Genomic DNA, 23,879 nt, shown 5'->3' with positions numbered 1-23,879 from the left:
AGAACATAAGCCTGTCCGAAGGGTCCTGGTTTGATTCCAGACAAGGGCACATGCCTGGATTGTGGGCTCAGTCCAATGTGCAGGAGACAGCCAGTCAATGATTCCCTCTTATCACTGATGTTTCTGTGTCTCTCTTCCTCTCTCTTCCTCTCTTAAAGCAATAAAAAGCATATATTAAAAAGTGACAGCATTTTAAAAATTATCTTGTTTATTGTTCTGCTGGAAAAAAGTAATAGTGTTATTGTATTTAAGAGTATACAACAATTGAAAAGAAACCTTTATGATTAGGTGGATGTAAGCACAATAAGATATGTCTAAGTTTTGATATAGTATAGTTGGCTTTTTTTAAATTGACACATTTAACTTTTCTCTAGTTATTTTCTACACTTAGAGTTTTTGCTGAAACAAAAAATGCGTGGCATTCAGGGAAGTCAAAGAAAATACTAATCTTCAGGTGGAAAAAAAAACTTTCAATTTTTAACATTAAGGACCACTTAAACCATTTCAAATATAATTATTAGAAAGCCAAGGGTTATTAGGAAATTAACATTATTATCATTTTTACTCCTAACAACAAATTCAGAGAAGTATACACATATGGATACTCATCCTACAAATACAAGAAGGAAACAAGGATAAGTAAACCACAGGATGACCTTGAGAAAAATCAGGACATGAGGCAATCTGGATGGACACCAGCCTATATTATGAGGATTTAAGGCTTAAAGTGTCATTTGTTTGTTAAAGGCCATGCTCAAGCCAATAAAACAATGACAGCACCTTTCATGCATAAGTCATTAAGGGGAAAACAAACATAAGAGAAAAAATTTAGATTTCTAGGAATTCATATCCTAAATTGTTAAGTATACATAAAAATAAATCTTACACAAAGCATAATTTGACAAATGCAACAATAACAACAAAAACTGTGCTGGGTTCTAGAGACAAAGTTAAAAGAAAGGGAGAAAGATAGAAACCATATACGTGCATAAGAGTAGAAAGATGATCTATGGGTAAAACCCATCCCCTCAAGCATACGACCCAGCAATCCCACTCCTGAGTATATACCCCCAAAACTAGAAATGATGTATTTACAAAGATATATGCACCCCTGTGTTCATTGAGGCATTATTCAGGGTAGGCAAGACATGGAAACAACCAAAGTGTTACGAAAAATAGAATGGATAAAGAAGATGTGCTACATGTACACAATGTAATTCTACTCACTCATAAGAAAGGATGAAATAGTGCCATTTGCAGCAACATGTATGGACCTGGAAAACATTATGCTAAGTGAAATAAGTCAGAAAAAGTTAAGAACCATATGATTTACTCATATGTGGGATATAAAACTGAAACTCATGAACACAAACAGCAGTGTGGAGGTTGCCAGAGGAAGGGGAGTCGGGGAGAAGGGATTCCTAATATATGGTGAAAGGATAACTTTGGGTGGTGGGCAGACTGTAACAAGGAAACCCACACCTGAAATCTATATGTTCATGTTGACCAATTAATTTAATTTTAAAAAGAAAAGAAAATATAATTTGGTAAAGCAGGATCTCACTGATAATATTTGAGCAGATCTGAAGTAAATGATATCTATCCTCTAATATCTAGAAAAAAGTAACAGAGGAAGTACATGGGCCATGGGGAGCATCCCTTGGGCATGTGAAGAACAGCAAGGAGGCCTGTGCTGAGGAGTAACCTGAGAGAAGGGGCTCCAGAGGAAATGTTGAGATCAGAGAAGTAGGAGGGACTGCCTAGGTGGGTAATGAAGACCAACCTAAGGATATTTATTGGTTCTTATTCTGAAATGAACTGGCACACCAGTAGAAGAGCAATGTGAACAAATTTATACTTTAGAACAATTGCTTTAGCAGCTCTGTGGTGATTAGACTATACCTTATTTCAATTATAAAATTGAGTTCAAACTACAATAACAGAGTCTATAATCCTATCTAATAAAGAGGCAATATGCAAATTGACAGTACTCCAACACACAAGATGGTCGGCCCCATGTGGACACAAGATGGCTGCTACAAGATGTTCCATAGGGGAAGGCAGTTGTGGGCGATCAGGCCTGCAGGGGAAGAAAGTTGGAGGTGACTGGGCCAGCAGGGGAGGGCAGTTTGGGGGGATCAGGCCTGTAGGAGAGGGCAGTTGGGGGCAACTAGACCTGCAAGGGAGGGTGGTTGGGGGGACCCAGGCCTACAGGGGAGGGCAGTTGAAGGTGACCACGCCAGCAGAGGAGGGCAGTATGGGGGACCAGGCCTGCAGGAGAGAGCAATTTGGGTCAACCAGACTGGCAAGTGAGGGAAGTTAGGGTTGACTGGGCCAGAGGAGAGGCCTGTAGAGGTGACAGGCTGCAGGACAGGACAGTTAGAGGCAACCAGGCTGGCGTGGAGGGGGGGAAGGGCAGTTAGAGGCAATCAGGCTGGCAGGGGAACAGTTATGTGTTGATCAGACTGACAGGAAAGTTGTAAGGGGGTGATCAGGCTTGCGGACAGAAGCAGTTAGGGATAATCAGGCAGGCAGGCAGGTGAATAGTTGGGAGCTAGCAGTCATGGATTGTGAGAGGGATGTCCCAGATTGAAGAGGGTGCAGGCTGGGCTGAGGGACACAACCTCTCCCCCATGCAAGAATTTTGTGCACAGGACCTCTAGTAATAGTAATAACAATAAGAACAACAATGCCATATATAGTGTACTTATTGTATACCAGGTATTATACTAAGTATTTTACATTATTATCACACTTATTTTCCATAAATTATCAATGTCTCCAGATTAAAAATATTTTTAAAAATTAAGTAACCAGCCCACAGTCACACACGTGGGCAGTGTTAACATCTAGATTCTCAGCCTGGTCATCTGATCCCAGGGATGAACCTCTCTGGATATAAAACAGAATGTTCTGGGAAACTTTTAGAACATATCCCCACCCACTTGCTTGCAGAGATTTGTATTTAATCATTCTGGAGTGGGGCTTGGGCATTAGTATTATTTTAAGTTTTCTAGATCATCCTAATGTACAATCAGAATTGAAGACATCTGTGAATAAAGCAGCTACAGTGTCATGCCTAAAATTAACAGTATGCTTAGTTACTACTAATTTAGTTATTATTACTAAAATTAGAAGTAATGCAAAATTAGTACAATGCTTTCTTACAGATTTATTTTTAATGAGAACAAAAGGTAAAAAGCTACTGAGTTGTATTAATCCTTTTTTTTTCTATGTTATGATGAAGTAATAGCTCTGTATATTTTTAAAGAGAATAATTTAAGTGCATCATCTGTTCATTCCCACCTCGACCCTGGTCAGCCCCAGGATGGCAATGGCCACGCGGATGCTACTGCTTTCCAGAGTGCCTGTGATCGATCTCCGCTGATACTCTATATCTGACATCTGCTGCCGTGCTGCAAAAGCCAATGCTTTTTCCTTGGCTTCGTTAGTCAGTGGCAATATAAGATCTATATCCAACGTATGACAGGGTTTGCATTTCAAATACAGAACTGGATTGTCCAGATCAAGCTCTAGGGTGAAACAAAAACATTCATGACTGCAATGATCACTTATGCCTTTGAAACCATTCAGGGTGTATTTGGGAGGATTGAAATATAAAACGGAAGTCATGGTCTTCATTAAACAGTAAAAATAGATAGGTAACACATTTCTAGTGGTATTAATTCAGTAAGTTAAGAATAAGTCTTCAGGAATTAAAGATATTTTCCTGGTACTCTCAAAAAGAGTTCTAGTCAAATGGTTCTTTTATAGAAACATCATCAACATGATAAAAAAAATTCAGTGACCTGGATACTATTATGCTAAGTAAAATATGCCAATCTGAGAAAGACAAATATCACATGATCTCACTTATATGTAGAATCTAATGAACAAAATGAATTGATTGACAACATAAGACCTGACGAATGGAGGCATGGAACAGACTGAAATAACTCAATGTGGGGTTGGGGGAATGAGAAGAGATAAACCAAAGAACATATACTTATATGCATAGCCCATGGACATGGGCAATAGATGGTGAAGACCTGGGTGGGGGATGGGAACTGGGAAAGGAGGAAAAGGAGACATCTGTAATAGTGTCAACAATAAAATATATATGTACTTTTAAAAATTCAGTGACCATTGTGCTCCTATCAGTGATGTAAGGTAGGAATAGTAGAAATAAATGTAAAGAAAGATATCTGTTAATGAATGGTATGAATTCTCTTTCACTAATAACTTTATACTTTAAACTAGAATGTTATATTACCAAGATAATAAAGTTAAAATCTAATTATGTATTGGATAAACTTGTTATGAGGAAGCTTAGGTAAATATACATGGAACAGTCCCTTCCTTCAACATTATAAATAAAACTAGACACCCAGGGCGCAAATTCATGCACAGGTGTGGTCTGGCCAGCCCAGCCCCAATCAGGGTGGATCAGGGGTAGGCCTGTTGAGAGGAGGAGATGATGGGAGGTGAGCCAGCTGGGGAGAGTGGGCAATTGGCTGATGGGCCCCACCCTTGAATGGTGGGCGGGGGGCGATCAGGGGTCAGCAACTGGGGAAGGCTCAGTGGGAGGTTGGCCAGCCAACCCCACCCCTGATTGGTATGGAAGGGTTATTGGGGGCAGAGCTGGTTGGGAGGAGGGGCTGCAGGCCGATCAGGATAGTGGGGGTCCATCGGGGGTGAGGCTATTCGGGGGAGGGGCCACAGGCAGTTGGCCAGCTGGCCCTGCCCCCTTCTGTGGTGGAGAAGGCCATCAGGGTTGGAGCCAGCCAGGGGGAAGGGTGTAGGAGGCTGGCCAGCCAGCCCTGCCCCCTATTGGGGTCCTGGGCCAATCAGGAGTGGGGCTGACTGAGAGGGGCCACAGGGGCATTGGCTGGCTGCCCTGCCCTTGATCAGGGTGGGAGAGGCCAATCAAGGGTGGGGCCAGCTGGGAAAAGGGGCCACAGGGGATTGGCTGGGCCAGCACCACTCCCATATTGGGCCAGTTCGTTGGTTGCAGTGGGCATCATAGCAACCAGTCTTTCTGGTTGTTATGGTGTTCCAGTTGCTGGCTTTTTATATATATATAGATAATGCATATGTATACTCTACCTTCTGGAGAACATGTGTAGTCATATACATTTAAGGAAGTCATTGCAGGCATTTTGGAAGGCAAGGGGGCCATACCATTTCCTTCAACAACGTATACTAATTCTCCAATCTAAAACACAAACACAATATTAAATTCTGAAAGCTCAGGGGGGAAAAACTTAGGATAAATCTTTCTTCTGTGTTAAGAATATACATACTGTAAAAGCATCACTGCATTGTGCATTTTTAAGCAATATATGCCCTAAATTTGTGGAGAAAGATAAGGTTTAAATATAGCCCTCAATAGTATGGAAGAAACTCTGCATGCAACAGACCGTGTAGGTGGCATAAAAGCATCCCAGGATGATATTGGCAGCAGTTGATCTTTATAGCTACAGATATCCACTGCAGACTTAAAACAAATAGACAATCAAGCAAGAAATAGTTTTTTTTTTCCTTAATCATGTAATTTATTGTTGAAGATGAGTGACATCATTTTTGCAGGGTATGAGAGTCCCCCCAAGAGTCTATAGTTTAAAGTACAGGTTTTCTAACTGTCCTTTGATGGATGGTTAGATAAAGGAAATGTGGTATATAAAGAAAACAGAGTAGTATACAATGAATTACTGTTAAGCCATAAGAGAGAATGAAATACTGCCATGTGTGACAACATTGATGGACCTTAAGAGTATCATGCTAAGCAAAATAAGTTGGATTAAAAAAAGGACAAGAACCATATGATTTTACTCATATGTGGGATATAAAATAGAAAGCAATAAATGAACAAAGAAAACAAACTTATAGATAGAGATAACAATATGGTGGTTACCAGAGGGGAAGAAAGTTGGGGGGAGGATAAAGGAAGTTAAATACAAGGTAACCAAAGGAGGATAGACTAGATGGTGAGCACACAATGCAATATACAGATGGTGTGTTATAGAATTGTACACTTGCAACCTATATGATCTTATTAACCAATGTCACCCAAATTTAATTTTTTTAAAGTACATGTTTTCAAAATGATCACTGAGGGTCTGAAGATCTTTAGAATAAATAAGTAATTAGGGGAAAAATACAAAGTCTACACAGAAAGGGTGAACATAAAAGTGGAGTCAATGCAAAGGCATTAACATCATATACCATATTTTTCAGACCATAAGACGCTCCGGACCATAAGACGCACCAGTTTTTAGAGAAGGGAAATGAAGAAAAAAAGATTCTGAAACAAATAGTGTCCTAAAATATTTTATGTGCATTAAAACCCAACATCACAGTCATAAACACATGTAATCAACCCTGTAAAGTAAACAGCAGCATTTAGAACCATTTTAGAGCCGGGCAAGCACACAGAGACCACACAGAGCCGGGCAAGTAAAAAAACTTTTTTTTTAAAGTATATGTGTAGGCTATATTTGGACCATAAGACGCAGGGACTTTTTCCCCCCACTTCTGGGGGGAAAAAAGTGCGTCTTATGGTCCGAAAAATACGGTAGATAAAGATTAACAGAGGTGGACAAGCCTAGTTTCATTCCTAGCACTATCATTTATTAGCTACTAAGCCTGAGGCAAATTTACTAAAAGCTCTGAGTTCTGGTTTCTTCCTCTGTAAAATGGGATGAACAATATTTCTTCATTTTAGTAACCTAGAGATTAAATGAAAAGGAAAAGGAGAGAGGGAGTCTCTAAAGACATATCATACAATCACAATGGATGACTATCATTTAGATCTTGATTCTGAAGTAACCTCAAAATATGATTGTAGGAGCTCATGACATGCCACTCCAAAATACACCACTTTGGTATATTGATTATTTTGAGCTGAAAGCACATGAAAAAGGGCTAATGCAGGGAAAGGCTTTCTCTGAACTCCTTTTATCTGCCTAGAGACCGATCTTCCAAAAGAAACTCAATTGTCGTAAATTCAAAAAAAGACTCACTCTTTTCACAGGAGAAGAGACTAGAAGTTGACACTGAACCCCTACAAACTTTGCTCAAACTATCAGATCCCCCATTCATGTTACCTAAAAATCATTTACTCTTCTAAGTGGCCAATATCCCTTTCCCCGCTTTTCCTAATAAGATGGTATTTAAGCTTAAATTCTAAGTTACCTTGGGAAGTCACTCAGTATTCCTGAGTATCTCTCATGTATACATGAAGTATACATTTTAATAAACATCTGTTTATTTTTCTCTTGTTATTTGTTTTATTATTATGGGATAGGGATCATTAGCCAGCCAAGAACTCAGAAGGGTAGAAGAAAAATTATTTTTCCTCCCCTATAAATCAAACAAAGAAATTTAAAAGAAAATGATAAAACAACAACACATATAATCATGAGGCAATCAGGAAAATACACTGAGTGGCCAGATTATTATGATCTCTGAATGTATAATAATCTGGCCAGTCAGTGTATGAGCAATTCCTGGATGTTTGATGCTATTAAGAAAAAATATATTTTTTGTAGTAATGGTATAGTTACAGGGAAATGCTTGTTGTTGTAGACACAATTCTTAAATTATTTGTGAATAAAATATGATGACTAATACTTGTTTCATTATAATCATGAAACATATTTTCCGTGCACTGATGAAGCTGAGCAAAGAGTACCAGGGAGAATTCATTATAGTTTTAGTTCTACAACTGTGTATCTCATATTTTCCATACAAAGTACTTTAAAAAAATGCATATGTCTCAAGAAGTAGATGATGCTACCTAAAGATATAATATGGACTACAGGAGGTAACATATTAATTAGGAATCTAAGCCTTTGCTTGGCACTACCCAGGCACTTAAGGGATTCATTTGAATGGAGTAGGACCATTTTCAGAAAGCAGGCTTCCAAAATCTTCAGGGATATATAAATCACCTAAGGATATTGTGAAAATGCAATTCTAACCCAAAAGATCTAGGGTTGAGCCAAGATTTGAGAGAATCAATGAAAACAAGGACTGGCAAATTTAGGTTTAAACCACACAATGGAGAATCTTGAACCAGAATGGATGTGTGATAGGCATGTAACTAACCACTATGAAAGCAAAAGGAAATAAACCTAGCTATGAAGCTGGGATGGTAACTAGTTTGAGCTGTCCCATAATCTTAAAACAATGTTAACTTGAGAGTCTACTCCAAAGATATCTTTGGCCGAAACCGGTTTGGCTCAGCGGTAGAGTGTCGGTCTGCGGACTGAAAGGTCCCAGGTTTGATTCCGGTCAAGGGCGTGTACGTTGGTTGCAGGCATATCCCCAGTAGGGGGTGTGCAAGTGGCAGCTGGTCGATGTTTCTCTCTCATCAATGTTTCTAGCTCTCTATCTCTCTCCCTTCCTCTCTGTAAAAAAATCAATAAAAATACATTAAAAAAAAGATATCTTGAACAAGCAGTATATGTAAATAACTTAAAGGAAATTCATCACAGAATAAAAATACATATTCCAAAAAATTATAAAAATCATAGGTAACAAGTAAAATGGCAAAAAATTAAAAATTAATTTAGAAACAAAAGGATAAATAATTTCTGATTGTATAGTCTATTTACTTATAGCTTCATTATCCCTCCCAATTGAGATTTATTAATAATAAAATTAATTTTACCATCTACTTTCAAATGATAATGTTCTATAGAATTTTATAGTTTAAAATTCATAATTATCTTCAATTCATGATGATAAAAGGAGTACGGAAAAGTTTTAATATTTTAGATTATTCAGCATTTAAATCTGTGCACTCTTGGTTTTAATAAATACATTCTATATAATTTTCATATAGTAATTATTCTTAAACAGCCATGTAATTTACAAACATAAACCCAAGCAAGCAATGTGAAGTGTTTTGTGTGTGCATGTGTTACTGCAAATACAAGTGAGAGTTAAATATTGATATAAAGTTTTCAATGATAATTCAAATATAGTACAAATGCATAAGTCAATAGAGACTAGAGAAAGCAATATATTAATATTTACTTTAATTTTACCTTTTTCTCATCCTTATTGTTATCTAAAAAATCAGTTGTTTTACCCAATATATTCATAAGAAATAACTCAGAAAGTATAGTTATCATAATTGTATGTTGTTTTTTTTTGAAACCTGATCTATAGCTTGTCTACTCCATGAAAATAAATACTAACCCATGAGGGTTGGTACAAAAGGATGTAACTACTATTTGCAGGAATATTTTTCTTAGATATAAATTTTAAACAGCTTCTTAGCTTACAATTAGCTAATGGAAATATCAGTAACTAAGAATCCATTCAATTCCATTTAAATTCACATATTACAAAAAATATATATTACTAATTCTCAAAAAATTATTTTGTCTAACTTGTTCACTTTGAATAAATACTTTTTATTTTTTTAAAAAAGCTAATGTAATTGAAAATAATGTATGTATGTTTTGACTATGTCAGGAAATCATTCAGGAACATATGTAGAAATATAAATTAGTTCCCTCTCCTTTTTTTTGAAATAAAATCAGACCAGGAAAGAAATGCAAATGCAAAGAACACTTTTAAAGTAGAAAAGCTCCTTGCCTTCTAAGTCTGGTGGCTGTAACAAGATAAACGAAATTGTCTGACAACAGACAGACACTTGCCAATGTGAGATATTCTAATAGTCGCCTATTACATTTCCTTTCTGCTCTTAATTGATATTTACCATTTGGCATGTTTACTTAGATTTTTCTATATACATAAAAGGCTAATATGCAAAGTGTCCCTGCAGGAGTTAACCGGGAGACTGGGAGTTCTATTGATATATTTTCCAGAAAGATGTCACCGATCATGGCCAATTGTAAGAAACCCTTACAAAAGATATTTTGTTCTTTATGTGCATTTAGTTAAATGAAGTCCTTAAATAACAGTTGCAACATTAAAAGACCAACTTAATGACTCAGAAAGGAGAAACACCAAAACTGAATTGGAAGGAAAAGTTTTAATTATAATTTTGCCACTAATTAGCTGGGTAACCTTGGACAGATCATGGATGCCCTCCAGATACAAATAATCACAATCTTAAAAAAATATTCTAAAGGATTTCTGAACATAAAATCACCATGTTGTTCCACAGTTCTTAAATAATACATTTTTATCTTGGGCCTAGATATTACTAGGTTTTATAATTTATATATTTGAATTGGCTGAAAAATATTATACTATTTTGATGACAAAACAAGTATGTGAGAGCTAAACTAAAATTCTAAAATCTTAAATTCCATGCACTAGAGAAGGATCACTAATCATTTCAGATAATTATTTGATTCTGCCATTACCTAATAATAGAGAAATATACAAACTAGCCTGGACACCATAACATCACAACTGAACAGTAGGGACTTGAAGCTGCATGGCCCCTTGCCAGGCTGAGGGACCACAGGCCATGCCCCAACCCCATGGGGCTTGACAGGAGACCTCAGGCCATGTCCCTCACTCAGTGGGGCTTTATGGGAGACCTCAGGCTGCACCCTCTACCCGATGGGGCTTAATGGAGGATCTCAGGCCATGACCCCCTGCTCCAGCACCAGGCCAGGAGACCTCAGACTGTACCCCTCATTTGGCGGGGCTTGATGGGGGACCTCAGGCTGTGCCCCCACCCCCACCCCCACACACACACCTATCAGGATTTGATGGGGCACCTCAGGCCATGGCCCCTGCCTAGCAGGACTTGACAGGAAACCTGAGACTGCACTCCCACCCAGAAGCACTTGACAGGGGTGGGGCCGGTCAGGTCTGAGTATCATCCATTGGGGGTGGGGCCAGCCTGGTGTTGATCTGGTGAGATTTTGAGGCATGCAGGTGGGAAGGGACTTAACTCTGGGTTTCGAGGCATGCCCTAGACTCTGACAGGAGGTAGATTTTCATATACATTTTACTAATTTTCTTTCATCTCTGACACTTCTATTATAGAGAAAGGGAATATAGCAATATTAAAATATTTCCTCTAAATAATTTCCTTTTAATGTGCATGAATTTTGTGTACGGGGCACTAGTTATAATGTAAAACTGACTAACAAGAATAATCACTGTTATTTTGAAATACTATTTTTAATAGAATGATTGAACTAGGAGACTCAGGATAAAAAGATGTGTATGCCTACACTGAAATTTTAACATTCTTATTAATATTTTAACACAATCTTAATTGCATTCCTGAGAGATCATTCCACAAACATATTGAGAAAGCATTATATTATATATATATATATATGAAAGCATTATATATATATATGGCATAAAATATGAGCTAATTGTTTAATAAAAATATATAATATGTTATAGGAAAACACCTCATCTAATAAGAGGAAGCTGGGCCTAGAAGTCATCTTGGCAATGAAATTAATAATCTCACTTCTCCTTTGTCACCACATTTTTTTCAAAAGTTTCTATTCAAGTTTTTGCCACCAATTTGCTCTGCAAATAAATGAAAATTTGGTTTCCTTCAAGTATGAACATCACTCAAACTATCAATAAGATTGATCATTAGGGAAAAAAGGGGACATATGAAGTAATTTCAAATATATTTTTGTAAAATATTGATCTTCATATCAATACTAGAGGCCTGATGCATGAAATTCATGCACTGGGGCAGGGGTCCCTCAGCCCTGCTGGTGCCCTCTTGCAGTCCGGGTCCCCTCAGAGGATGTCTGCCTGCAGGCAGACATCCCTCATGCAGTCCAGGGCTCTTGCAGTCTAGAATTCTTCGCTCCTTACTGCCTGCCGCCAGTGGAGGCGAGAGAGGCTCCCACCACCACCACTACACTCACCAGCTGTGAGCCCAGCTTCTGGCTGAGTGGCACTCCCACTGTGGGAGCGCACCGACCAAGAGGGGGCAGCTCCTTCATTGAGCGTCTGCCTCCTGGTGGTCAGTGAACTTCACAGTGACTGATTGTTACACCATTCAGTTGATTTGCATATTAGGGTTTTATTATATAGGATTCCCCTTTACATTCTTTCTGTCTTCACTGCTACTAAATGAAAAGCAGAGGAAAGCAGAGAGCAGATTGCAAATATCCTAGTCAGTCTCAGTCTCCAGATTCTATCTTCAACTCTTAATGAATTCTGTTTAGACTCCAGATATGTTTCTAAAACAAAGATGAAATTAGATCATTACTGATTTCAATAATAATAATAAACATACATTATTCAATTTTAAATCCACTGCCTCCTCCCTCTTTATCAGCCTGACTTATTCATCCAACTCATTTTCTGTCATTTCCAACAAACTATTCACAGAATTGGCAATTCAAGTGTCCATAAATTTTATACTTAGCTGTTTTGCCTCATCTTAGAATTTTCTGAGCATACTTCTCTCCTGCCCAAACAATGTTTTACTGGAAAATTTCTACTCATCCTCTGTAAGCAAACTTTCTACTAATCAACTACCCTTGTCTCTTCTATAAAATAGAAATGCACTCTGATATCTATTTAAGAAATTGTAATAAGCTATGTTGGAGAAATGAGTGGACATGCTCCACTAAATAGAACACAATGAACACAAGGAGATATTATATCTTGTAAAGGACATCTTGATGAAGGCAAATGAATTGTGGCTTGTTGCTAAAAAGCATGAAAAATAACATAAACCACCCTCAAATAATACTCAGTTCTGTTCAGCTATTGAAATAGCTTTCATAAAACTGCAGATGGTTTGCCTAAATGTAAAATTACATACAGATTTTAGCATAAAATAATTTAATATTTTTTTCTTTGCATTCAATAAAAATAAGCAAAAATCAGTATTATTAAACTCTGTACATTAACTATGATTGAACAAAGGTGAAAATTTATTGTAGAATAATGAAAAATATACTTCATAGGTTCAAAAATGGTGGTAGAGTAAGTGGAAGCTACACTAACAGAACCAAACTGGAAATACAATTAAAATATTTAAAGAAAAAAACACACAAAAAATCCTAAAAAAATCAACTGAAGACTAGCAGGAGAAATCCTGATAACCAAAAATGGAAAGTGGAGCCTGCATAGAGACTAGTAAAAAGTGCGGAAGAGCCGAAATCGGTTTGGCTCAGCAGTAGAGCGTCAGTCTGTGGACTGAAAGGTCCCAGGTTCAATTCCAGTCAAGGGCATGTACATTGGTTGCGGGCACATCCCCAGTAGGGGGTGTGAAAGAGGCAGCTGGTCGATGTTTCTCTCTCATTGGCGTTTCTAGCTCTCTCTCTCCCTTCCTCTCTGTAAAAAATCAATAAAGTATATATTTTTTTAAAAAGTGTGGAAGAAGGAAAAGGTTGGACAGGCTCCCACAGTGATCAGCTGAATTTTAGAGGGATAACTTAGGTGTGAGAAGTTCAGTCAGATGTCTATGCCCCAAAATTGGCTCCCCAACCCAGAGCACCAGAACTGAGAATGGTGCCTATATAGCATTTGGCTTTATAAAGCAATAAGGTTGATGTCTTCCAGTGAGATATGGCTGGAAATACAGGCACTTTTTTGAAGGGCCAACACACAAAATTTCATGTGTAGCCACTCACCTTGGCCTCTGATAGAGGTAGAGAGAGTGGAATGGAGCTGTGTGAGCAGAAGCTAGGTTTGGGGGCTCTGGAGTTAGAACTCAGAGGGCAGCCACCCTGGTTTCCTATGCTGAGTAATTCCCTCACTCTGCAGAGGACATCTTTTTCCAGTCAACCTTTGATATCTAGGCACCTGAGGTTGATACCATGAGGATAATCAAAACCGAGTGTAGCCATAGCCAATTTGGCTCAGTGGATAGAGTGTCAACCTGTAGATTGAAGAGCCTCAATTCAAGTTCAGTCAAGTACAGATGCCTGGGTTGTGGGCTCCATCTGCAGTGGGGGACATGCAGGAAGCAGACGATCAATGATTCTTTCTAATCATCAATATTTCTATCTCATTCTCTCTTTCACTTCCTCTCTGGAATCAATATATATATATATATATATATATATATATATATATATATATATATATATATATATTTTTTTTTTTTTTTAAATGAGTGTCAATGATACTGTAGGAAAAGGAAGGTTTCTGGAGGCCTTGAGTTTGCCTGATCTATTCTAGACCCACGAGATAGTAAAAGCAGACCCTGGTATACATTTTGATCCTTTCCAAAGGCACCCAGCACCAACAGATGGGTCCACAAGTTGTGGATTGCTGATAGTTTAAAACAGGATACTCAGAGCCAGTCATATACAATATCTGACATTGTCCTGTACAAGAGATTGGAACTCATAGCAGATCTACCTAATACACAGACATAAACCCAAAGAGGCAGCCAAAATGGAGAGGCAAAAAACCAAGGCCCAGATCAAAGAACAATAGAATTATCTAGAAAAGCTAAAATTTTATCAGACACAGATATCAAAATAATGATTGGCAAAGGTGCTCAACAGTATGAGAAAAGATATAGTAACTATGAAGAATGATAGCATGAATGAAGAACTCAATGGAAGGAATACACTGCACATTAGGAGAAACTGAGGATTGCATTAGTGAACTAAGGACAGAGTAGAAAAAAAAATCACTCATTCAGAGAACCAAAAAGAAAAAATATAAAATAAAAAAAACACAGGACAGCTTAAGGGAGCTGTGGGACAACATGAAACATAACAATATTCACATTATAAAAGTTCCAGAAGGGGAAGAGAGTGAGCAAGATATAGAGAATGTGTTTGAAGAAATAATGGCAGAAAACTTCTCTAACCACGTGAAGAAAAAAGTCACACAAGTACAGAGGCACAGAGAGTCCCAAACAAGAAGAACCCAGACAAGCCCACATTCAGACACATCATAATTAAAATGCCAAAAATTAAAGACAAAGACAGAATCTTAAAGGCAGCAAGAGAAAAGCAAACTGTTATCTACTAAAGAGCTTCCAAAAGCCTGTCAGCTGATTTCTTAACAGTAACTCTATAGGCCAGAAGGGAATGGCATGAAATATTCAAGGTAATAAAAAGCAAAGATCTGAAACCAAGACTGCTATATCCAGCAAGGCTATCATAAAAAAAAAAAAAAAAAGTGAAATAAAGAGCTTCCCAGACCATAAAAAGTTAAATGAGTTTATGACCACCAATGCAGCACTGCAATAAATGCTAAAGGGATTGCAGTAATGAGAAGAATAAGGAGAGAGAGAGAAACATAGGCATTTAGCATTAAAATGGCAATAAAAAGTACCTATCAATAATAACCTCAAGTGTAAATGGAATAAATGCTCCAATCATAAGATATAGGGCAGCTAATGGATACAAATACATGACCCAATATTAGAGACCTACCTCAAAACAAAAGACTCACACAGGATGAGAGTGAAGTAATAGAAAAAATGTTCCATGCAAATGGAAATTTTAAAAAAGCTGGGGATAATACTCTTATCTGACAAAATAGATTTCAATATGAAGGCCATCACAAGAGACAAAAGTCACTACATAATACTATGATCAATCCAACAAGAAGATATAACCTTGATAAACATATATGCACCCAACACAGGAGCACCTAATTTTATATATATTATATATATATATATATACACAACACTTAGTGCATGGATTTGTGTACATTGAAAGGAAATTAACTAGAAGATGGCCAGCCAGAGGGGTAGGACTGAACGAGACAGGGTAGGCACACCCTAGAGCCAACCTCCTGTGGTCCCTCCTCAGCCAGCTGCACCTGGTGAGGTGCCAGGGATCGAAGGGCATCTGCAGAGTGAGCAGGGTCCTTCTGGCAGGTGGAGTCCCTGGGCCTTGCCTGCAGGGATCAGGCTTAAACCAGCAATCTGACATCCCCCAAGGGGTTTCGGAGTGTGAGAGAGAACTCCGCAAAGTTGCTGTCACTCAGAAGCTCCTACATTGAGCGTCTGCTCCCTGTTTGCCAGTGCACATCATACCTACCTGCTGGTCTGCCAGTTGGCCGGTCACTTAGCTTTTTATATATAGAGATATTAAAAATACTTCTATACGTCTTTAAGAGAAAGAGCAATGGGAATAGAATCATAGTAGGGGGCTTTAACACTCTGCTGACTTCCCTAGATAGATCTTCCAGCCAAAAACTTAATAAGGAAATAGAGGCTCTAAATGACACAGATCATTAGATGGATTTAATTGATATTTATAGAATAGTTCACCCCAAAGCTGCAGAATATACAACTTTTCAAGTGCACATGGGTCATCCTCAAATATATACCACATGTTAGGACATAAAACAAGTCCCTAACAAGTTCAAGAAGATTGAAATCATATAAAGTATCTTCTAAAAACATACATAATAGACAAGGAGAATGAAATGTGTGATAGTGCAAGAAATCAAATGAGTACTTCCACTTATCTATGCAGATATAAAAGGAATGGCCAGAGTGACAAATAATATATTTAACAGTTAATATGGTATAGCCTTAGACTAAATTGTTATAACTGTATATTATGAATCAAAGGAAGGCTTTGCAGGGTTCTATACTTGTGAGTGGACACCCATGTCTTTTCCAGCCTTCTATTTGACTTGTAAGGCTGAAATTCTCTTCGGTACTTGGAGCCCTGGTGTGGGACTGGGCTAATTTGCATAAATTGCTCAGAGATATGTAATCCCATCTTGGCTTCCTCAAGTTATCAATATTTGGACTTTGATTTTGATTTGTTCTGATGTTTATAGATAGAAAGGGCAATAAAGGACTTAAGATAAATCTATCAGGGGAGAGAAAGAGTCCAGTTGGGGTCAATAAAAAGGCTCATGTGTTGGTAGGAGAAGGCTGGTTAGGCCACAGCAAGTGACCACAACTGGAACTCCCTCTTAACCCAGGTCCCTTCTTAAGGTTCCCTGTCGGTTGCCACTGCTTCCCTTATATGGATGTTCCCAGCAATGCCAAGTGATTTCACATTTGGAAACCTAGGAGTACTCAGAGCAGACATTCATTCCATGGCCACCACAGTGAAAGAGTTACGGGGTTGTGTCAAGACATTGTTTTGTGCTTTGCAGTGTTTGTGTTCCTTGTATGGGGATATGCCAACCACTCTTCCCAACAGAACCAATTTCTCAGGGGCTAGGTGGGTCATGATTTAATCTACCCAGCCACACAGAGCAGAAATTTATTTGGATTTTTGGCACTTAAAAGCATCATTTTTTACGACTTTTGTAGATTTTCCCTTAAGGTAAGAAATTCATGAACACTAATTGTAAGTTTGATAAAATTCTTGCTTTCAAACACCTGTTACATAATTCATTTCATTTTTTTATATGTAAGTGTGAATGAAACAGCCAAAGTAAAACAAATGGCTTTTCCTTGATAGCAGTGTTAATAGAAATGTTTCTGTTTTACACATGGGAAGCTGTCAAATTGAGGTTTAATTACTTTCCAGTTTTCAACAGGTAGTTCTTAAGGGCAAAGCAGTATTACACATTTAATAACTATAGGAGCTAACAAGGTGGACTTAGATATTTGATTATTTATTTAAGTGTGTTATTACATTTTTCAATATAATTAGAAATAAATTTAAATGTGTAAAGTAATTAATGTGTTTTTACATAAGTAAATGTAATTCAATGCAATGATTTACATTAGGGGCATTATTTCTCAATTCATGGCAATATAACTGTATAATTATTTTAATATCTTTTTCTGATAAGGGCAAGTTATTTATAATCAAAAGTCACAATTTAATAAATTGAGATGCCAAGTGTAATTCTATTTAGATAAAATTTATGGAAGCAAATACTAATATTCCAATAGTTTAATTTAAAAATAAAATCAATATCCTTACTATGCTATTAAAAATTAACCCTAGCGTTTTTATAGGGGTATATTACAAATTTATATAAAAAAGAAATTGTGAAGCACTTGAACAAACTACTATTTTTCATAAACTTTAATGCAGAGGAATTCAGTTATATCCTGAACTCCATTGAAGTGAATAAAAAATAAGACTTAGCATCACTATAAAACAGCAGTTTCTTCCAAAATGGTAATTTTTAATATAAAACTAGACTATACTTTACATATTTCACAGGCCATATTATTTTTCATATGTAAATAATCCTATGGATACCAGATAAATATAATACCTTTTCTAATTACCATTATTTCATTATATATATTATATATTCAAAATAGTATATAACTGATATATAATTTATACATATGGAATTACATCCTGGGGATTATAAATTTTCTCCTCAGGTTAATACATGGTAGTGTCTTTCTGAAAAGGAATAATGACATAGAACTTTCCTCTAGAGATAATCAATCTCAACTTCCCTCCTTCTCTCCTTTCTTTCCCTCTCTTGGTCCTTCTCCTTTGCTGGCTTTAAAGAAGTAAGACATATGGGATCCCTGATCCACTAGGAATTGAATTTTGCCAACAACTTGGGAGAAACTGGAAGAAGCTCCTTTCTCAAATGAACCTCTGTGGAGAACCCAGCACTGGCCAATCCCTTATTGAAAACTTGATAGGCATTAAGCAGAGGACCCCTCTAGGTCATATCTGGACCTTTGATTCATTAAAAATGTGACATAATACATTTGTGTTGTTTTAACCCTTTCTGTGTTTGGAAATTTGTGATGCAACAATATATCAATACAGATAGGGCCACTTCAAGGTTACGAATGCTTTCACTCTGCTTCCATGGAACTTCTTTAGGTTACAGAATGTGCCCATCACTAATGTAACTCTGCATATTCTTGAGGGTAAGTTCTTTGTTTAGCTACTAGAAGATGGAGATAGTTATCTACATTTCTAAAGTCTTCAGCTACCATCAAGTCCCCTGTACTAATCATTCCATCAGAATGTCAGGCCAAGAGGCAAGCATACACAACAGTTTTGTTCTTACCTTTTTGTTGCTAAGGATAATGATGCAGTAGCGTATCTGCATGTCAAAGGGAACAAAGGAGAGCTCCAGGCTTGTAGTCCCCTTTGGTCCTGCTCCCAGGTGAACAGTTGGTGATGGGCAGAAGAACTCTCTGATGAAACTGGATCTAATTGCTGCCAAAACATGAAGCAGAGTTTATTTAAATATCATTGTGTGTCATTCAAATAAAGGAGCTATTTCTACTAGTGATTAAAGCTTTCAGATAAATCAGAAAAATATTCAAAGCATTAGCACACAAATTTAGAAGATAACTCATATATTTGTTAATAAAAGTACCAGTGGCCTAGCATAAGCTTGATTTAATATAAAACATATAATTATGATGCAGTATTAAAAATGCTTAATAAATTATTTATTTACAGAGGAACCTTCACTAGTATTTAAAATTAGCTTGATATCCTATATAATAAAAGAGTAATGTGCAAATTAACCATCACTCCACTAAACCCACCAGCCAATCAGGAGTGAGTATGCAAATTAACCAAACCAAGATGGCTACAGCCATGGAGAGAGCAGGATGGAGGCTTGGGTTTCCCCAGCAAAGGAGGAAGCCAAGCATTCTGCACACCCTGGCAGGCCCAGGCCTCCACTCAGTGCTACAAAGTTTCAATGATAGAAGGTAAGTAAATTCCAACAAAAATGATGGCAGCCACAGAGCTGGAGAGAGCAGGAGGCTTAAGTTGCCTCCAGAAATGGAGGAAGCCAAGATTTCTGGCTGGCCCAAGCCTCCACTTAAGGCTACAAAATTTTAATTATAGAAGATAAATATCAATAAATACTAACAGAAATGGCTGCCACCATGGAGCGAGCAGAAGGCTTGGCTCCACTCCAGGCTATAAAGTTTCAATTGTAAAAGATAAATAAATCCCAAATACCTGAGCCTCTGCTTGGGTCACTGGAGGCGTGGCCAGTCTGCAAGCCACCACAGGCCCTTCTCCCAGGCTGCCCCACGCCACAAGGGAACCCCCAGCCCAATTCAGGACACCCTTCAGGGAAAACCAGGTGGCCCCCACCCATGCACTAGGCCTCTATCCTATCTAATAAAAGAGTAATATGGCTGAAGGGGGTTTGGCTCAGTGGTAGAGCATCAGTCTGCGGACTGAAAGGTCCCAGGTTTGATTCCAGTCAAGGGCATGTACATTGGTTGTGGGCACATCCCGGTAGGGAGTGTGCAAGAGGCAGCTGGTCGATGTTTCTCTCTCATCGATGTTTCTAGCTCTCTATCTCTCTCCCTTCCTCCTCTCTGTGAAATATCAATAAAATATATTTTTAAAAAAGAGTAATATGCATATTGAACATCACTCCAACACACAAGATGGCTACACCCATATGGTCAAAGATCCTGCCCCCATGTGGATACAAGATGGCCAGCAGAGGAGGGCAGTTGGGAGGGACCAGGCCTACAAGGGAGGGCAGTTGGAGAAGATCACGCATTCAGGGGAGGGCAGTTAGGGGTGACCAGGCCAGCAGAGGAAGGAAGTTGGGAGCAAACAGGCTGGCAGAGGAGCAGTTAGACATCAATCAGGATGGCAGGGGAGTGGTTAGGAGGTGATCAGGCTGGCAGGCAGAAGCAGTTAGGGGCAATCAGGAAGGTAGGCAGGTGAGCAGTTGGGAGCCAGCAGTCCTGGATTGTGAGATGGGACCCATATTGGAGAGGATGCAGGCTGGGCTGAGGGACACCCCCCCCTCCATGCATGAATTTCATGCACCGGGCCTCTAATACAATTATCATCATTAAAGTGATCATCAAAGAATCTTTACAATTTTGTAGGACTATGTAATGGTTCACATTACAGGAAGTAGTAAAAAACTTGAACTGTTAGTTTTGAAACATGTCTACACATTCTTCCACATTTCCTTGAATGTGGTGATATGGTAGGCCAGTCTTAGTGATTTGGTCCCAACAAACAGTATGCTAGAATGTAGCAGAAGTCAAGCAGTGTAACTCTGGACATCAGATCATAAAATGTAATACACCTTCTTCTTAATTATCTCTCTTTCTTGGTTCTCTTTCTTTTAGAATTAAGTTGTTATCCTGTAAGGAAGCCTAGGACACATGAAGAGGCCAAATATAAGTGTCCAGGCAAATAGCCCCACCTAAGGGACCAGAAGAAAGGCATTAGTCACCAGACATGTAAGTGAGGAAGCCTTTGGAATGACTCAAGCCCCAGCCTCAATCTGACCACAATTGCAAGAGTCATGTTAGCTGAGGCCAGGCCAGTCACCTGAGAAATGTGAGAAATAGCCCTAACCAGTTTGGCTCAGTGGATAGAGTGTAGGCCTGCGGACTGAAGAGTCCCAGGTTCAATTCTGTTCAAGGGCATATACCTTGGTTGGGGGCACACCCCCAGTAGGGGGTGTGTAGGAGGCAGCTGATCGATGTTTCTCTCTCATCGATGTTTCTATCTACCATTATATCCAAATTTTCTAAATCTATAGTTATTTCATAAAACAAAATAATTAGTGTTCACCTTATAGTAATTTTAACCATGGTGATACCTGTCACCTAAATAGACTTAAGCAGTTCAGAATTAGCCAAAAGAGATGTAGAGAGCAGCTATAGGGTTAAACCTTGGACTGACCTGTTGGCAAAGCCACAAACAAGTCCCAGCTTATAGAGCACAGCCCTCTTAGCATAATGAAGCTTGCCATTATGACACTCCCTAGATCTTATCTGGGAAGCTAATAGGCTATGTGCAGCAAATGCAGCAAGTGCAGCAAATGTGCAGCAAGTGCAGCAAAAACAAGTGAAACCCCAAGAAATTGTAACTATGGTAACCACTGCCTGTTTACCTCTGGCTATAAAATAAAGGCTCAGCTTTCCATTTGGATCCCTCTCTGTGGCCTTAGCCAGGCACAGGAGATCCACCTAGACCCAGCTTATTCTCTTTGTCTTTTCTTGAATCCTTCGCCACCCCCCCCCCCTCAGGCTCACCAAACCCTTGACTGAGTAGGCCCAGCACAAAGAAACATAAAGGTCATTTATCTAAATACATTCATTGTAAGGGTGAGGAAACCCACAAGTGAAAGAAAAAGATTTGGGCAGAGTTCACCAAAGGATCATAAAAAGGCTAAATGCCAACACTTCAGGTTCCCATTCAGCCTGCAATCCTCAGGGCTTGCCATTCTGTCTATAGTTTCAATTCATAGTATGTTCTCTACATAAAATAAGAATAATACATGAAAATCAGTAAGGGTTTTAATTTGAGGTACTCACAGGTTTTTAAGGTTTTTGGGACAGCATCCTGTTCGCTGTCATTCTCAGAATCACTGTCATAAGTGAATAGAAAAACACAATCAATAACACATACCAAAAACATTTATCTATCTTAAATTAATCTTACAGATCCCTAAAACTATGGCTACATACAATATGATGTGCAAAAAATCAGATTTCTTTCATGTATTATTTTAACATTTACACTGAGTGTCCAGATTTTTATGTGTATATCCTATATATAATAATAAAAGGCCAATATGAAAATTGTCTCCTCAACCAGGAGTTTGACCAGCAGGCAGGCTGGCCAACTGCCCATGTCCCCTCCCACTGGCCAGGTTGGCTGGACCCCATCCATGCACGAATTCATGCACCGGGTCTCTAATATATATATATTATACTGAGTGGCCAGATTATTTTGTGTTCAGAGATAATAATAATCTGGCCACTCAGTATATATTGTTTTAGAAATTTTAAAAATAAGAAAAATGCCAAAAGGAAACTAACAGTCACTACTAGTTTTAAAAATTTGATTTAAAAATTCCTTTTTAATTTTAAACACTGTAGAGAAGTAAATATTTGATGATGATAATAATAATAATAACCCAAATCCTGAGACTCAAAAGTAGGTGATTTCATCTCCTAATTATATAGGTACTCTCTCCAAAAGTGGTTCTAGAACTTGATGTCTTGAAAAATTCTCTTTCCTTAGCTTATCGCTTCAACATTTGCTTCTTTCCCAATAAAAGTAGAAGTAGATGTGGACAGCTGTTTAATCTCTGCTTGAATTTCTGAAAATTAATTAGCAGATCACAGCCTGAGGCAACTGCCTCCCTTGAAATGTTCCATTCTTCCAGAAACCATCAATTTCCCCCAAATTGCTCTTCTGCTAGTATTCATGATTAACTCACTCAATAAGCTGTTAATTAGTATCTGGACTCTCAGATATTCTTTGCCTGAATTTTTTTCTGAGAATACAAAACAAACATTATTTCTCATGTTATCATCTGCTTTTGCCTAAATTTTATACTGTAAAATTATATTGACTATTTCTAAGTAAAGTTCTTCTAACTATATCCATACCATTTCTCAAATGCTTTTTCATTGCACAGCATATGTTTTAAAAATTATGTTTTTATGTATTGCAGAGAGGAAGGGAGAGGGAGAGAGAGATAGAAACATCAGTGATGAGGGAGAATAATTGATCAGCTGCCTCCTGCACGCTATACACTGGGGATTGAGCCCCCAACCTGGGCATGTGCCCTGACTGGGAATCGAACCATTACTTCCTGGTTCATAGGTCAACCCTCAACCACTGAGCAATGACAGCAGAGTTGCACCACATTCATAATAAGTTTATTTATCACATCTTGTAATTACTCTGTACTTTGCCATTACTTCACAGGCATTCTGAATAGCAGTTTAAGTAATATATTTTTTAAAGTAGAAACTATTTAATATTTCATATTATTTGAATATTTGATAGACACTGTCATAGGCTATCATAGATATGATATATAAATATGACAGCAATTATAAAGAAGATTATACAGAGTGGGGGGGGGGGACATCAATAAATGCTTATTTCTCAATGTAGAGCTCCACTGCCATGTACTTGATAATCGAGCTCTGGGTAGAATGCCTAGATTAAAATCCTCAGATAATCTCCAGACCTTATTTTGTTTAATACTTGCAATATTTAACCTTTCAGTCATGCTTTTTTTTTTTTCACAGTGAATAGAAAAGCAGAGCAATTTGG

The 23,879-nt window shown here is 38.0% G+C and overlaps 1 protein-coding gene across 1 annotated transcript in view; it reads right to left on the bottom strand.

Annotated features, from left to right (window-relative positions):
* The window catches only part of CFAP47 (cilia and flagella associated protein 47), a 396,096-nt gene that overhangs the window by 141,827 nt on the left and 230,390 nt on the right, over positions 1-23,879 (bottom strand). The window contains 4 exon segments of the mRNA XM_036439773.1: positions 3,307-3,531; positions 5,102-5,215; positions 18,865-19,016; positions 22,121-22,177. Of these exon segments, the coding sequence (XP_036295666.1) occupies positions 3,307-3,531; positions 5,102-5,215; positions 18,865-19,016; positions 22,121-22,177 (548 nt within the window).

Source organism: Pipistrellus kuhlii, unplaced genomic scaffold (assembly GCF_014108245.1).
Source record: "Pipistrellus kuhlii isolate mPipKuh1 unplaced genomic scaffold, mPipKuh1.p scaffold_m20_p_16, whole genome shotgun sequence".
Lineage (NCBI taxonomy): Eukaryota > Metazoa > Chordata > Mammalia > Chiroptera > Vespertilionidae > Pipistrellus > Pipistrellus kuhlii.
Note: the sequence above shows the minus strand (reverse complement) of the source record. Positions and strands in the feature narration are given on the sequence as shown.